This window comes from Gymnoscopelus braueri, assembly GCF_963280865.1.
Source record: "Gymnoscopelus braueri genome assembly, chromosome: 10".
Taxonomy (NCBI): domain Eukaryota; kingdom Metazoa; phylum Chordata; class Actinopteri; order Myctophiformes; family Myctophidae; genus Gymnoscopelus; species Gymnoscopelus braueri.
This window is the reverse complement of record NC_137611.1, coordinates 24,920,794-24,936,036: the sequence shown is the minus strand read 5'-3', so window position 1 is coordinate 24,936,036 and position 15,243 is coordinate 24,920,794. Positions and strand designations below refer to the sequence as shown.

The 15,243-nt window shown below is 40.5% G+C and overlaps 1 protein-coding gene across 1 annotated transcript; it reads left to right on the top strand.

The window, feature by feature from the left end:
- Positions 1-5,674: 5,674 nt before the first annotated feature.
- tmie (transmembrane inner ear) lies at positions 5,675-14,555 on the top strand (the record flags this gene model as incomplete). Its single annotated transcript, XM_080439805.1, has 4 exons — positions 5,675-5,791; positions 10,366-10,483; positions 12,479-12,628; positions 14,425-14,555. 4 exons carry the CDS (start codon positions 5,675-5,677, stop codon positions 14,553-14,555), a joined length of 516 nt encoding a protein of 171 aa, XP_080295931.1.
- Positions 14,556-15,243: the final 688 nt, after the last annotated feature.

Below are 15,243 nucleotides of genomic sequence, written 5' to 3'. Positions count from 1 at the left end.
AATGTGCGTGCAAAGTGTCACCTCAATCGGACGCTGCGTTCATGATTTGTGGCATTTTGTTCCAAACAGGCCACTTCTGCAAACTTTAGATGCCAATCAGGATGAAATATGAAAAATCAAACAGTTCCATCTTGATCACATGACTATAGAGATCATGTGTACCGATTTGTGTGAAATTTGGATAAAATCTGAAGGCTTAATATCCAAAAATGTGTTTTACATAAGTGGGCCTCCTGGTGGCGCTATAAAAGGCAAATGTGAAAAATGGGCAGATGTTTTTCCTTGGCTTCTAGGGAGTGTGCGTGCAAAGTTTCATGCAGATCGGTGCAGTTATAGTTAAAAACACAAATCAGCCTTTTATAGCGCCACCATGAGGCTGATTTGAAAAATGTCAAGTGCCATTTGTTCCTCGGCGTAGTGGAAATGTGTTTGTGAAATTTCACGGAAATCGCAAGCTGCGTTCATGATTTGAGGCATTTTGTTCAAAACGGACCAATCCTGCAAATTTTGGAAGCCAACCTTAGCCAATGAGGATGGAATATGAGAAATCGGACAGATCCGTGTTGATCACATGACTATAGAGATACTGTGTACCGATTTGCATGACGTTTGGATAAAATCTGTAGGAGTAATATAAAAAATCACACCCTGTGTGAAGTGGGCGGTGTACCAATGATGTACAAAAAATAAATAATTATATAACTAAATAACTATAAATATATTTATTGAAACAGTCTTTATGAAAGTTTTATTCCGATGTACAATGGTTAAATGGTTAAATACAAATCTATGCTTTGTTACAATTCCATCTTTAACTTTTTCTAATATATGCTTTGATCTTAAAGAGCCACTTCTAAGAAGACTTTCTATCTTCTTCGCAATATCGGTTTTCCCTTTTCTCATTTCAGCCATAGTGATCTTTGACTATTAATAGTCAGTAATATACTAGTGTTACATCACAGTGGTTTTAGATTAGTTTCGTCATATGTATCACTAGCCAATCACAACATGTGTCTTGCTAGCTAATCACAATACTGAATGGAGTCGATCAATCATATACAAAGTAAAAATAAATACATTTATTGAAACACTCTTTATGATGGACAAACCCATAACTTGAAAAAAACAAATTTATGGTTTTTTTCAAGTTATGGTTGCGGTTTCACCGCCCAAAAAATGGGTTTTGCACAAATCGGCCTCCAGGTGGCGCTATAACAGGCCCATGTGAAAAATTTGAGGCAGAGGTTCTGAATTGGCATCCAGGGAGTGTGTGTGCACAGTTTGGCAGCGACCGGGCCAACGGTGCCGGAGATTAGCTGGTAACACACACACACACACACACACACACACGGACGGACGGAAGGACGGACGGACGGACAGGGGGTAAAACATACTCTCTCGCCATGCCTTTTGGCCTGGCGGAGACAATGAAGTAACTGATGATGAATCATTTCAGATCTGATAATCTTTGGTGGCCACTGGCCAGTCAACACACTATCACCCACTGCCTACAGAACTACCATATTCCAATGCCAAATTTACGATCCATAGAGGACATTTACTTTCACAGTCTGTACACAATTAAACATCCCAAACAAGTAAAACTCAAAACAGGGTACAAACAAGACAGGAACATCACAACACCACAAGTATGTTAATGTTATTAATGTTAATGTTAATTATTATACAGTGTTCCCAGGTTATTTAAGGCATTGGTTTTTATGGGGTCGTTGTCTATCATCAGCCTGAGCCTGGGGAGGAGGGTGAAGAATTGGGTTGAAGGGGTGACAGGGGTCATGTGCTCTTCGTGTGATGGCAGCAATTGAGGGCAGGCATTTTGGGAATGGGGAGACCAGTTATTTTAGAAGATGTGTTAGTGAGCTTGTTCCGATTGGTAAAGGTGAGCGTGGTGAAATGGCAAGAGAAGGAATGGTAGGCTACATTGTGCCGGTCTATCAAGGTAAGTACCCTATGATTTGCATACTAGTTAGATTTGGATCTTGATTTTCTAAAATATAAACAAAATAAACCTTAATCAAGCTAGCATTAGCCGCTAAGCTAGCTAGCAGTGGCTGGTAAATAAAATAAAAAAATGCTAAATACAAAACTAATTATTGTATTTAAAACATTAAAGTCATACTATGTAACTTTAATTTGTGTTGTATTTTTTCTTTTTTTTTCTTCTTCTTCTGGTCATCACTGTATGGATCAATTTAAATTTTAAACTTCGTTTTATTGTTTTTTCTGCACATTAATAACAAGTTCAGTGGTATTCGTACAGGCCTTCACATTGAAGGAACCACAACAAAGGGAACGAAAAAAACAAAACATTAATTTTTGTTGTCTTTTTGATGACACCTCTGGTCATTTCAGTGTCTGATCGAACTGCAATTCCCAGAAGTCCGTTGGAAAATACAATATTGTGGTTTGAGAGTGGAGAATATCTTGGAAAGCAACAACAATCTCGTCAGAAACGGTATGTATCTACTTCATGGATGTATAAAGAAATGATTTGCTTGAGCAATGCCAATACACATTTACAAGTCCAAAGCACTTTCTCTGAGTGTGTGGGGGCCGGGGGTAGATGCTCAACTAAAAATTGTGTTTAGAGAAGTGGTCAAAAACACATTTATGTGGAATGGTTATTGTGAAAAAAGAGCAAGTGAATAATGGCAGACAGATACCAAGATCTTCATACATGGGCATAAAAGGACAGAGATAGACAGACAGGTACAACGAGTATTGCATTATTGCATATGGGGCATGCATTCTCAATTTGCATCGTTCCCAGGAAGGCCATAGTAGTAGAGTAGTAGTAATAGTCATAGTAGAAATAGTAGTAATAATAATAATAATCATAATTGGAAAAATGCACTCACTTTTTTCTTTATGACTTGATGTCAATTACATTTCTCCTTCATTGTCAACAATATAAGTGGACCTGAGGTTGCTTCACACCACCGTGGGGATTCTGTGTTCAACATAAAAAGCATACTGTACAAGGAGCTTCTTCATGAAGGTTGAGGTCAGGACAAGTGTTCTCAGGTGTTATCATTATCCCCAGCCAATTAAAGTTAAGGTAGGTAGTATACGTGTATAGTATACTTGACCTGTCATCCATGATCAGAAAAATCGGACAAAATTGCTTTGTCTATTAATAGCAGTATAGGCTACCTTCCATCATCAATATCTTTAGAGCGTGGGATTCTAAAGGGGCCTATGACCTTCTAGGGAAGGTGGACTACAATAGTTAATCAGTATTTAAATTAAACGAGCACTTCACCCATTTTCAACCTTCATATAATTGGTCTTCACTACTGCTCATTAAGATGGCACAATTTCCATCCACTCACACTGTGTCTCATTGGTGGGGTGTGGACAGTTCAGAACCCTGCCTAGCAATGACATCATTAATGGGGATTCCAGTAATTCCAATAGCTAATAGAAACTAAGTCAGTAAGTAAGTACATTTGTATAGCACTTCTCACAGAGAACTCACAAAGTGCTTTACATACAACAGAAATAAAAACACAGCAAGAAGCATTCAAATGATTAGAAACAACAAAAACCAACTGTACAATACATCTCAGGAAAACAAAACAGACACATTTCAAACCTGGAGAAGCTGCTCAATGATTTCCCCAAATGCTTGTTGAAACAGTAGTGTTATTAAGTGGTTCTTAAAAATATCCACAGACACTGCTACAGCCTCTCTCTTCCTGGAAAGTTAGCATGCTGAAATAGAAGCCATTGTTCTTGCATCAATAAAAAATGCAAACGTCTTTGAAATCACCAATGACAATGTCACTGGTAGGCAGGTTTCTGAACTGTCCACAGCCCTCCTCCAAGACACAGACCATTTAATAGACAAAAATGGTACCATCTTATAATGAGGGTAAAGTGGTCCTTTAAGCACCGTTCCAACAAGTGATACTGTAAGTGGTGGGGCCATTAGTGTGATCCATCTTTGATGATAACCAACCAATGCAAGGCTTATTTATGGTGAATGTCAGGGACCGAGTTGGTCGGAAGGAGGGACACAGGGAAACCTGGTTGTTGGTTTAAAAAAAAAGTGTTATTTTTTGTCTTTCTTTTTCTTTCTTTTTGTGCTTTGGTTCAAAATAATGTTTTAAAAGATAACAAAAATAAGTCAAATCAACTTAAATAACTAAACAGAAACTGAACTGATCAACACATTTGAACACACACTGAACTCTGCTAACCAGTGTGACACATGAGGTGGAAATATAGGGACGGGTCAGACCACTGTTAACACAAAGGGGGAAAAGACACAGACTACCACTTAAACAAACTATAATAACCCCTGCCCCTCCCCATGGTGCAGAGAGACTGTGGTGTAGTCCAATTGTCCACATTAGCTGCAGATCTGGAGCAGCTGATGCCCATTCCTTTGGCCAGCCAGCCCATCATCTCCATTTCTATCAGCAGCTTCCCACAGAACTGGTAACTCAAAGAAAACTCAGTCAACTCAAATGCAAATAAACTCATAGAAAACAACTAAACAATAAACTGTTATTTCAAATATATATTAGATTGCATATGTGTATAATATACAACTGAAAATAAACATGAAATAAATAAACCAAAAGGAAGAGTTACCATACAGTATAGTCTCAGTGGCTGCTGAGTCAGCCATCACAGTGAAGAAGCTCTGAGGCTAGATCATGATGTCCCTCTCCAGGTTGCTATAGTCACTGGCCCTCAGTTACCTCACAAGACAGATAACTAAGTTATTTGTGTGTCCACGGTAAATCAAGCCCGGCTGATGCCGAATAGATGACGTGGTCACTCATTTTTTACAGACAAAAATGCATGTACATGAACATACAGTATTTGTGCTGTATATACAGTATCTGTCCAAAGGATAAAACACAAAAAAGCTTGAGAGCTTATTTCCATTGTGGTCCTTTGAAACATCATATCAGTCTATTACAGTCAACATTTATTTTATATCCATGATGTATGTAAATATAGGGTTAGAGTGGGCACAAATCCACTGATACAATTTACAGCATGGTACTGTATTACTTAGAGTTTCTTTCTTAACACACAAATGACTCTGAAAACCAACTGCTTAATTCCACTGAATGAACACCTAATTGCTCCTTGGGCAGGCACCTATAGCACATATTGTTTGCTCCATTGCACACACGCTCATCTTCGCATTTGCTTAGGATGTGGTCATTATAGATTATGTCACAGTCATTTTCTACCTATAGTTCTACGTAAGCAAGCCTCAGCTGGCTCGATAGCTTGCCCATCCCCCATGTTGTCCTCATCTACCTGTTCCCAGCATAGATCAGACTAGATGTAACCCACACCGGGCCACCTATTAATTAATTAATGAGCCCTGACTACAGGGTTGCTGCTCCCTTCAAGGTAGTAGAGCAGTTTTAAACAGTCAGCAGGGAGGACAAGTGTGTCCGCCATGTATTCCTGTGTTGTGCAAGAGAGGCAAGAGGGGAGAGCATCAGGCGACAGTGCAGTAGATGAGAGGAAGCAGTCAGCGCCGTAGTCACCATCAATCACCCAAGGCCATTGTGGTCCTGTCCAGTAAACGGCACCAGCACAGACAGGCAAGCAGAGGGAAAGACGGAGAGGGAAGCACAGAGAGAGGGGGCAGGGTGCCTGCAGGGAGAGCCAGGGGGAAAGAATGGCACGGGATAAGCCTGCATGTCCTCCTCAACTGGTGCTACTGGGCTGGGGCAGCAGGGCAGTGCTACTGTCCTACTGCCTGTCCTCCGTGCTCTCTCAGATTCCGGATCCAGAGGTAAGAGCCTGATATCGCACTCTGTTCCCCACTGGTTCTCCTAAGGAACGTCATTTGGGATATTCTGTGATGGGTGCGGGTGTCCCGCTCGCTACTGTAGTTAAAAGGTAGATTTATGTGTTGATGCACAATGTCTCCTTGCCATTGCTGTTGTTGGTACACCCGGCCCTATTTGACGAAGACCAAGTACATTTATGGCGAAACCTGATATATTATGAGGTTCGATGTGGTACGGAAAAAGCATACGTGTTTTAATGGGCTAATACAATATGTGAGAGTGAATACTGCGTGGCATTATTGTTTTGTATTGTATTGTTGATGGCCTGGGACTGGGTGCTTTACTCAATTATTATGTCAAATGAGAGTCACCAGGACAAAGTAATCAGCAGGTTTGTGTAAATAACGATGCATGTCACAAGACCACTGTACTGATCTAATTACAAAATGGTTACTGTAAACCAATACAGTCACTGATAGACTTAAATAACACACTTTGGGGGGAAATGGGTCATTTGCTAGTTTACTGAAACATCCTTAAAGAAATGAAAAACACATGTAAATTAAATATATCTTTGTAAATCAACATAACTACTACTAAAATAGAATTAATATTCTGGGCAGACTGGGCACCTTTACAACATTCACACACAATAACATCTCCAACTGTTTATTATTGTATCGTCAGATCAGGATCTGTTCAATTATGTAAATTTGTGTTGACTTCATGCCATCCCAGAATAGCAGGGATGCAACAAAAGAAAATGCCCTGCCAGTATGGAACCATAGAAAACACCTGACATATGCAAACCAAACCACATGTTTCAAGTAGGAGGGAAACATTCAGTTGAGGGTGAATTCCTGTCAGAATATGTCAAAACAAACAAACTAAATATCACATTGAATAGATTATTTAAGCAACAAATGAAAGGTAACCTGAGTTCAACATGCCTCCAGTTCTGTATAGTGTTAAAAAAAAGGAGGAAAAAAAGCCAACAATCCCCCAAACATGCGTCCTTTCCTCCTCTCAGGAGGATAGGACTTTGCTTATGACTTTGCAGCAAAAGATTCGGAATTATGTGAGTTAATCATACCGCTACACATTCTCTTTAATTTGTATCCATCAACATAATTGGTTTAAAACAGGAGCGTGCACTCACATAGAATGTTCTCATTAAACATTATGTGTTTACCGTTGGCACATCTGTTGCTTTTGTTTACCTTGCAGAAACAAACACAGATTTTAGGGATCGTTGCCTTGCGATCTGGCTGGCTGGGCCTGTGACGTCTTGTTATACATGTTGGCTCACTAAAGCCAACCAGGTCTGACACACAGCAGAACCAAAATAACATTTTGCTCAGGCACTGAGAGGCTCACTTTGTGCACAGGAGAAAACTTGTGAAGATCTTTGAAAAAGTAAAAAGCTATTGCAAATTTTTACAACAACATGGATACATTTGCTTCCTTCTCGCATTAAGTCTATGACAAATATATTAGCATGAAACTGTTATTCTTAGTTGCTTGTTACTTTTTTCACAACTTAACTGGATTTAACTTTCTTCTCCTATCCTGTCCCATGACGTATACACCCTCAATCAGAATCAGAATGACAATTTATTGTCATTATACAAGGCTGTTGAAGGTGATGTCCTGTTACCCTGCTTTATCTACAGTACACTTTCTTTCCCTGTATCGTAACTGCTGTGCTGGCGACTGAATGTTCCTCCCATAATAGCCTTGACTACTTGAACCCCAATAGCCCCTTTTCGGGGTAACATTAGCCAGAAATAGCAGATCTACCAGCTCACAACGACAGCACGTCGTAGTTCGGCTATTTTTCGCAAAGAGATTAGAAGAGCATACTAGGTACAGTAGCTGACCTTCGTGTTCAAACTGTTCATACCTGCCTCTCGTCATGTACAGTAAGAATCCATTCTCCTGGCATTCCTTATTATGCACTTTGCGTATGGCACGAGCGCGCCCCCAATGTATCATGCTTGCATGTGAATATCAAACTGATATGTCAAGATGTCACAGATGTCTGTTACTTACTTACTTACACCTATTACCCCTTCTGGGCCTTAGGCCGTCAACAAGAGTTCTCCAAGCATCTCGGCCCTGAGCCAGCGACATCTCCAGCTGTCCCCAAGTGTTGCCCATTTTCTTGGCATCTGCCTCCAAGTCTTGGCACCAGGTGTTTTGTGGCCAACCTCTCTTTCTTTTCCCTTGGGGGTTCCACTTGAGGGACTGTCTGTCTGACTGTCTGGTGTTTGAGGCTGGTTTACGGAGAGTATGGCCTATCCATCTCCAACGCCGTTGGAGGATCTCTTCGTCTGCTGGTTTTTGGTTGGTGCGTTGCCACAGTTCTTTGTTGCTGATGGTGTTAGGCCAGCGGATCTGGAGGATTTGTCGCTGACAGGTGTTGATGAATGACTGGATTTTGTTTGTAGTGTTTACAGTGGTCCACCAGGTCTAAGCACCACTGCCTTCACGTTGGTGTTAAAGATGTCTGTTAGACATGAGACGATTAGGGTATAGTGACCGCAGTAATGGCCATGCACTTGCTTTTGGATTTCTCTCATTTCAATGTTAATGTTTCTGTGAGCAGAGACCTTTTGTTTCACCCGTGTCTCCTGACACAATGTATCACATTATTAGTACATTTTAAACTTGCGTGCTTCACTTCATGCAGGACATTGGTTTTGCTGCCAGGAAAGTTTTCTGTGCTCTTTTGATTTCATCACGATAGCTCTGCACCTCGTGCGGGGCGCAACCTGTTCTTAAAGGTAATGGCACCCGTTTGATTGGTTTTATTAATGTAACGCCCAAGACACACCCAGGACTAATTCAGGGCCGTTTATCGTGCAACGGCCATTTTAGCGCTGTGTAAATAGCAACATTGCGCTGGACACACCCACACGGCACAAGTTAAGACCTTGCACCTGGCGTTAATTAGCGTCCCATAGTGTTATATTCAATTATTTCCTTATTATTTCCTTACTTTCCTTGCTATATTTATATACGTAACATGAAACCTTTTTATTTGGATACATAGTACTGGTCTTTTTGCCATGGCATTTTCCATTTCCCCACATAATAGAATTATCTACAAAGGCAGCAACACCATTTTGACCAATCCGGTGTTGTTGTTTTTTGGTGAGAATGATATGAGTCTCCAGAGAAAAGGAGGAAAGGGAAAATAACACAAAAAAGCAAGCCATGAACGTAGCCGAGATGAAACCCCTTCTTTAGATTTGATTAGGGATGCATCAGACTAGAGTGGTGGCTCCAGCAGCGTAACAGTAACACACATACGCACGCACGTACACACGCACGCACGCACGCACGCACGCACGCACGCACGCACGCACGCACGCACACACACACACACACACACACACACACACACACACACACACACACACACACACACATACATTTTCTACAATATCCTACAATGTCAGAAAGAAAAATATCTTTGCAGACTGTCAGTGATACATCGCCCATGATTAGTTATACATCACTGGGCTTTCAGTTAACGATCCATATACAGCATGATAACATGGTTGGCCGACTTCTAGAAATGTAAGACTGAATGTTGACACATGCATAATATCCTTCAGGAGACTTACTTCTAAATCCTGTCCCGGATTGCAAAACATCGTCTTTCAATGGCAATCTGCTTATGTACAGTATGGCCATTTGCAAAACATAGTTTTTCAATGGCAATTTGTTTATGTATGGCCATTTGCAAAACATAGTTTTTCAATGGCAATTTGCTTATGCATTACGTATAACGTTCATGACCTTGTAATTACCTGGTAATTATCGCACTGTAAAAGGAACGGTTACCCATGGGGTTTCAATGGTCATTTGCAAAACGTAGTTTTTCAATGGCAATTTCCTGGCATAATGTTGGAAATATGGCATTCACAAGATAACCTTTGCCCTGCTAACACAAAGAATACATGTAATACATGTAATGTGTACTAGCATTAGCTTTTCAATATTGTGTGGCTTATTGATGCTTATTCTGCACTGAAAAATAAGGACAAGGCCAGGATGGACACTATAGAGGATCATTGTTTTTATTAAAGGAATTTGTGCAGATCTTTGCTTTTATTAATGTGTTTGTTTTTTCTTCTTGTCTGCTTTTAAGATGTTTTTGTATGTGGATTTTTTTTAATGATTATTATTATTTTTACTGCAGCATGGATGAAAGCCTAAGCCAAATGTTCCACTTCGTAGGACAATACATTTAATCTTGAATATTTATTCAAAACCATTACTCGTTTACTCATTTAGCCTACAGTTTTATCAAGGGTGTTAACCACGCCAAAATAGGCAAACATTCAGCCAAAACTGCAGATTTACAAGGCATCACAATGCATCCCAATGTTTTTCTGCTTGACCAGTATACAGTATAGTGAAATATGTTTCAATAGGTGTTATTGAATAGACGCAATGTAACGCGTTGTGAGTTTGTACTGTAGATCACAGAGATTTTGGTGCGGGACACCATTGTATGACTAAATATAAATAAGACTTTGACTGAATGATATTTCCTCTTTCATAGCTTGAACCCACAGACCCTCCACCGAAGCCACCCGAAGTCACATCAGAGACTGTTGTATTCTGGGGCCTACGGCTATGGCAGGTCATCGGCATCTTCTCAATGTTTATTCTCGCAGTCAGTAAGTGACGAAATAACCTTTTCATGTATTTGGCTGCGGACCCCCAACTGAAAAGATGTTGTGCCAGGGACCCCCATACAAGACTTGTCTGGTTTCAAATATATTTCCTCATTTTGTTTCATGATTTTTCAAAAATAGCTGATATAGGGTTAATTTGGTAAAATTGGTGAAAACTTATTTTGATGCTATATTAACACGTTTTGCTGGGGCCCCCCTGGAACCCCATCAAGGACCCCACTTTGAGAACCTCTGCCTTACATAAAAAAAACAACAACAACAAATTGACCCTGATGCAGCGTTCACACTGGCAGATGTCGCTGGCTTCCATTGAAAAAGAATGGTAAACTGTATCTTTGTAGCTGCCCGTGTGAACACAGCATTACAGGCAGAGATGATAAGACATGGAGGTCTGTTGTGTTATTGCCAGGCCACTGATTATTGAATTAATGGGGATTGGGTTGGTTTCAATTGGTGTCAAAGTCGATTAGCGCCTACAAATCACAATTCCCGCTTTTCATCATTGGCAGCAAATATAGAGCAGATCAAGTGGGAATTAGACGCTGTGTTGCAATGTACATTTTGCATCCCACATCACAGCTGTTGTTTTCTCAGAGCCAATGCCAAAACATACTAATTTGCTACAGCACATAAACATTAGCATTAGTGGTCATTTATGAATCTTTAACCAACAAATCGTCCAGGGATTCATTATTCCATTAATGTTTAGGCTGTTATTTGTTTGTTTGTTTGTTTCAAGACAGAAATATTCACCAATACAAAGAGTCTAATGTGATTATGCCTCACTTTAGAGTGAGTGCCAACATAAATCCAAGGATATTTAGGCAAAGTGTTTAACACTCACTCTGTGTGCATGCGTGCGTGCGTGCATGCTTGAGTGAGTATGTCTCTGTGTGTGTGTGTGTGTGTGTGTGTGTGTGTGTGTGTGTGTGTGTGTGGGTGAGTGAGAGAGAGAGAGAGAGAGAGAGAGAGAGAGAGAGAGAGAGAGAGAGAGAAAGAGAGAAAGAGAGAGAGGTAAAACACTCATTGGGTGACTTCCCTGTTGAAGTACTAACCTGGGGAAAGACACTGGAGCACAGAGACTGTTCACACTTTGTCGCATGGTCGTGCCACTCACCAAGTAATCTATCTTCACTCAGTTGTTTTCGGGCGTGCGATGGAAGTATAAACTTTTCTGATCTCAACATCCTGCATGCACCGGTGTTCACACACTGTACTGTAGATGCTCAAGCACATGTGGGACATTTTCACAACTTATGAATGAGATATAGAAACTATATAGATTACTTAGCTACTTAATTAGATGGTAATGCATGCCATCATCTCTTCTCTGCTGCCTTGTGTTTTTCTATTTCACTACCTGCTTGCTCACTTTCTGCTGTAAAATCTCTCATTAGCATATGAAAAATAACTATTTGTTCTGGTAACACTTGTAACTGTCAAGATGTGTTGTTGTTCAGCTTTTCTTTATACATATATCTGCTATCTCGTGTCTCTATGCTTTGCCCCAGGCTTAAAGGTTTGAAGCATCTTCATCAGATCTACCTTTTGGAAGACCCGTGTGCTCCAGGGTTTTTCTCTGGGTTTAGCCCTTCGACAGTCATGTTACCTAGAGTGTTTTTATTGATCTGTTGTTTATTCGTTATTGATGCCCTTTGGTCCATGCAGCGCACAACACAGAGCATACATCACTCACTCACATTAACGCACGCTGTAAAATCCTCAATGTTCAGACTGAAATGCACTATTGCCGTACACTTATTCACCCTACATATGATGACCAGCCCTGCTGGGTCCAGATTCTACTAAAATCTGTCTGTCTGTCTGTCTGTCTGTCTGTCTGTCTGTCTGTCTGTCTGTCTGTCTGTCTGTCTGTCTGTCTGTCTGTCTGTCTGTCTGTCTGTCTGTCTGTCTGTCTGTCTGTCTGTCTGTCTGTCTGTCTGTCTGTCTATCTATCTATCTATCTATCACCTCCAGTTATTACACTGTGCTGCATCTTCAAATGCCGAATCCCAAGAACCAAAAAGGAGATCGAGGCACGACATCAGCAAAGGCTGGCGGGCAAGAGCTACGCTGACGCATTAGAGACCGTGCCTCCTCTGGACCAGCTGACGGAAATCCCAGGATGTAAGTGCCTGCCTCTGTGCTTTAACCTTTCCACTGCATTAGTGCACCCTTTATTCTTCAGAATATCTTTCAGTCAGAACTATACAGTAAAATGCATTGAAGCATGTTTTAGAGATGTTCAAGCCCCAAGGACTGAACCCCTATTGTTTTTGTACTAGTTGCTTATTTTTATAATTCTGCCCCGTTTTTTTCCCCTGAATATCCGTTAGATGGTAAATAGTTTGACACAGGACATTTTCACCAATATCTCTTCGCAGTGTGCTTTACTTGCACAACAAATATGATATAATTACAAATCTAAATTTGGTCATTTGAAAAGTCATAACTTATATACTTATTATTTACACAAAACCTGCTACATACATCCATCTACAGTATAGTCTATACCCCAAAAAAATAGCTATCTCCCCAGGCTTCAGTACAGTGTGCAACGGTGTGAGCTGGACATGTACTGTAGCAATAGATAGATTTTTACAGTCAGACTAGACTGTACCTGCAAAAAAAGGCTTTAACTGCCTGTGTGCTCCAGTAAATGCGTATCCATCTATCTTCACTCACTCTACAAACTTGCCTCAAGAACTACTCAATTCTGTCTTTTTCCGCTATGTTGAATCCTGCATGAATTTTTTTTGACGTCTCCCTTTGACATCTCCCATCTTCCTGATTGCTTCCAAATCTTCTGTGGATTGGTCTAAGCTTTTCGGAACTATCTCCTCTCCTCTTTACTTTTCTCATCCAAATTGGTGTGGATCCTATTCATTGCCCTCTTGTTGAAAACGTAAATAGTTTTGCAGATATTTGATAGACAAATTTCAAAAAGGCATGTCTCAGCACATAAATGACCGTTTGTCCAATCATCACCAAACATGCAGGATATGTCTACGTAAGTACCTGAAACATACCCTGAAACTGAAAGGTTGACAAATTGAATCCGTGTTGGGTTGAACCGAATGAATGCCTTGTGGTTAAGTTTTTTCTTCTGTTTTTGCTAATTGTGTATGCACTGATGAATTACTCCTGACTAAAGCCTAATTTATACTTAGCTGTAAATAACTGATCTTACAGGAACTTAAACGTGTATGTGTAAGTCAGTTATCTATGGCAAGCAACACTCTTGTGCAACAAAGTATATTTAGCAAAATGTAGAAAAGTTAGAAAATGTTGAAATGGTAAATCTACACAATTTGTTGCGATGCGTGCAATGTGTTGTGAGCTTGTAGATCAGCTATTTTCGCTATTCATCATACAACATATGGGCTTGCGCTGGGGCTGCTAGAGGGACTTTAGGTCTGGCTGTGCTATTAGCTTGCTTGCCACTCATTCATTTGCTTCTTTATTTAATTTGCCTCAGAAAGATTCCCAGTCCAAAGTCTCTTTGCATTCTGTAGAAGAGAATTGACACTGGAGCAGCTCGAACAATTAAGGCCTTTTTTTATTTAGGTGCTGGTACAAGAATAGGAGTGACTGACGTTTCGATGCTACTGCATCTTCCTCAGAGTCAAAGTCGCATTCTGTGAATGTTTAAATGAACACCAACTAGTCACTAATGTAGATGCGATATACTGTAGTTAGTCATTCTTATCTATTATATATTCTTAACTGTTTTCCTGCTCTGTTGTTCTGACATTTGTTCTACAGCAATTCTTAATTGCTTTATCTTTCTACTGAGTCTTTTTTTCATTGTCTAATTCTTCTGTTTTCCCCCCTCTCCATGTTACAAATTCACCTCTCCTCTCCTCTTTACCTTTCTCATCCAAATCGCTCTGGATCCTTTTCTTTTCCCTCTGCTCCTGCAGCCACCCCAGACACTGCTGTGCAGACAGTCTCTGAACAGGTACAAGCTCAAAGTGCAAACACCAGCCCGCTCCCGATAGTTAGGGAGGAGGAGGAAAACATCGGCCCCCTTACTCTGCCAGAGACTGGATGACCTCGCTCCTTTCTTCGGGCTAATTCACACTTTGTCGCACGGTCGTGCCACTCGCCAAAAGTAATTGATCTTCACTCAGTTGTTTTGGGGCGTGCAATGAAGTACAGTATGAGATCTGATCTCAACATCCTGCTCCAATACATTGGCTCAGTGACACGTTAGAGAATGCAGTGGCAGGCATCATGGATAGCATATTCATGCTTGTGTCCTGTACCTATCGGGTGTTCAGGCTGGCTCTCCTCTGTCTAATGCTGCAAAGTAGATACTGTAGGTCAATCATTGTAATACTGTAGGTGTAATGAGCATAATCTGCATCTAGCCAGCAACCGGTTGCCAGCTCCTCACAATGTTGTGCATCCTACAGCTAAATATAGAATACAATTGTTCTGCATGTGCAGGAGTAACAGTATATCAGCTGTAATTCACAAGTTAGAGTTAAAGTTGCAGTATGGTAGAAGAGTTGTATGGCTACAACTTACTATAGGCTAACTGTTATCTGCGACATTCACTTTTTTTTAGACTGAACTGCAGCATTTCTTAGGGCTTTATCTCTTTCATACTGTACAGCCCAGTTTTTGTTTATGCAGAGGCACCGGTGTTCACACACTGTACTGTAGACGCTCAAGCACAAGTGGGACATTTTCATTACTTATGAATGAGCTATAGAAGCTTATGTAGTAAGTAATAT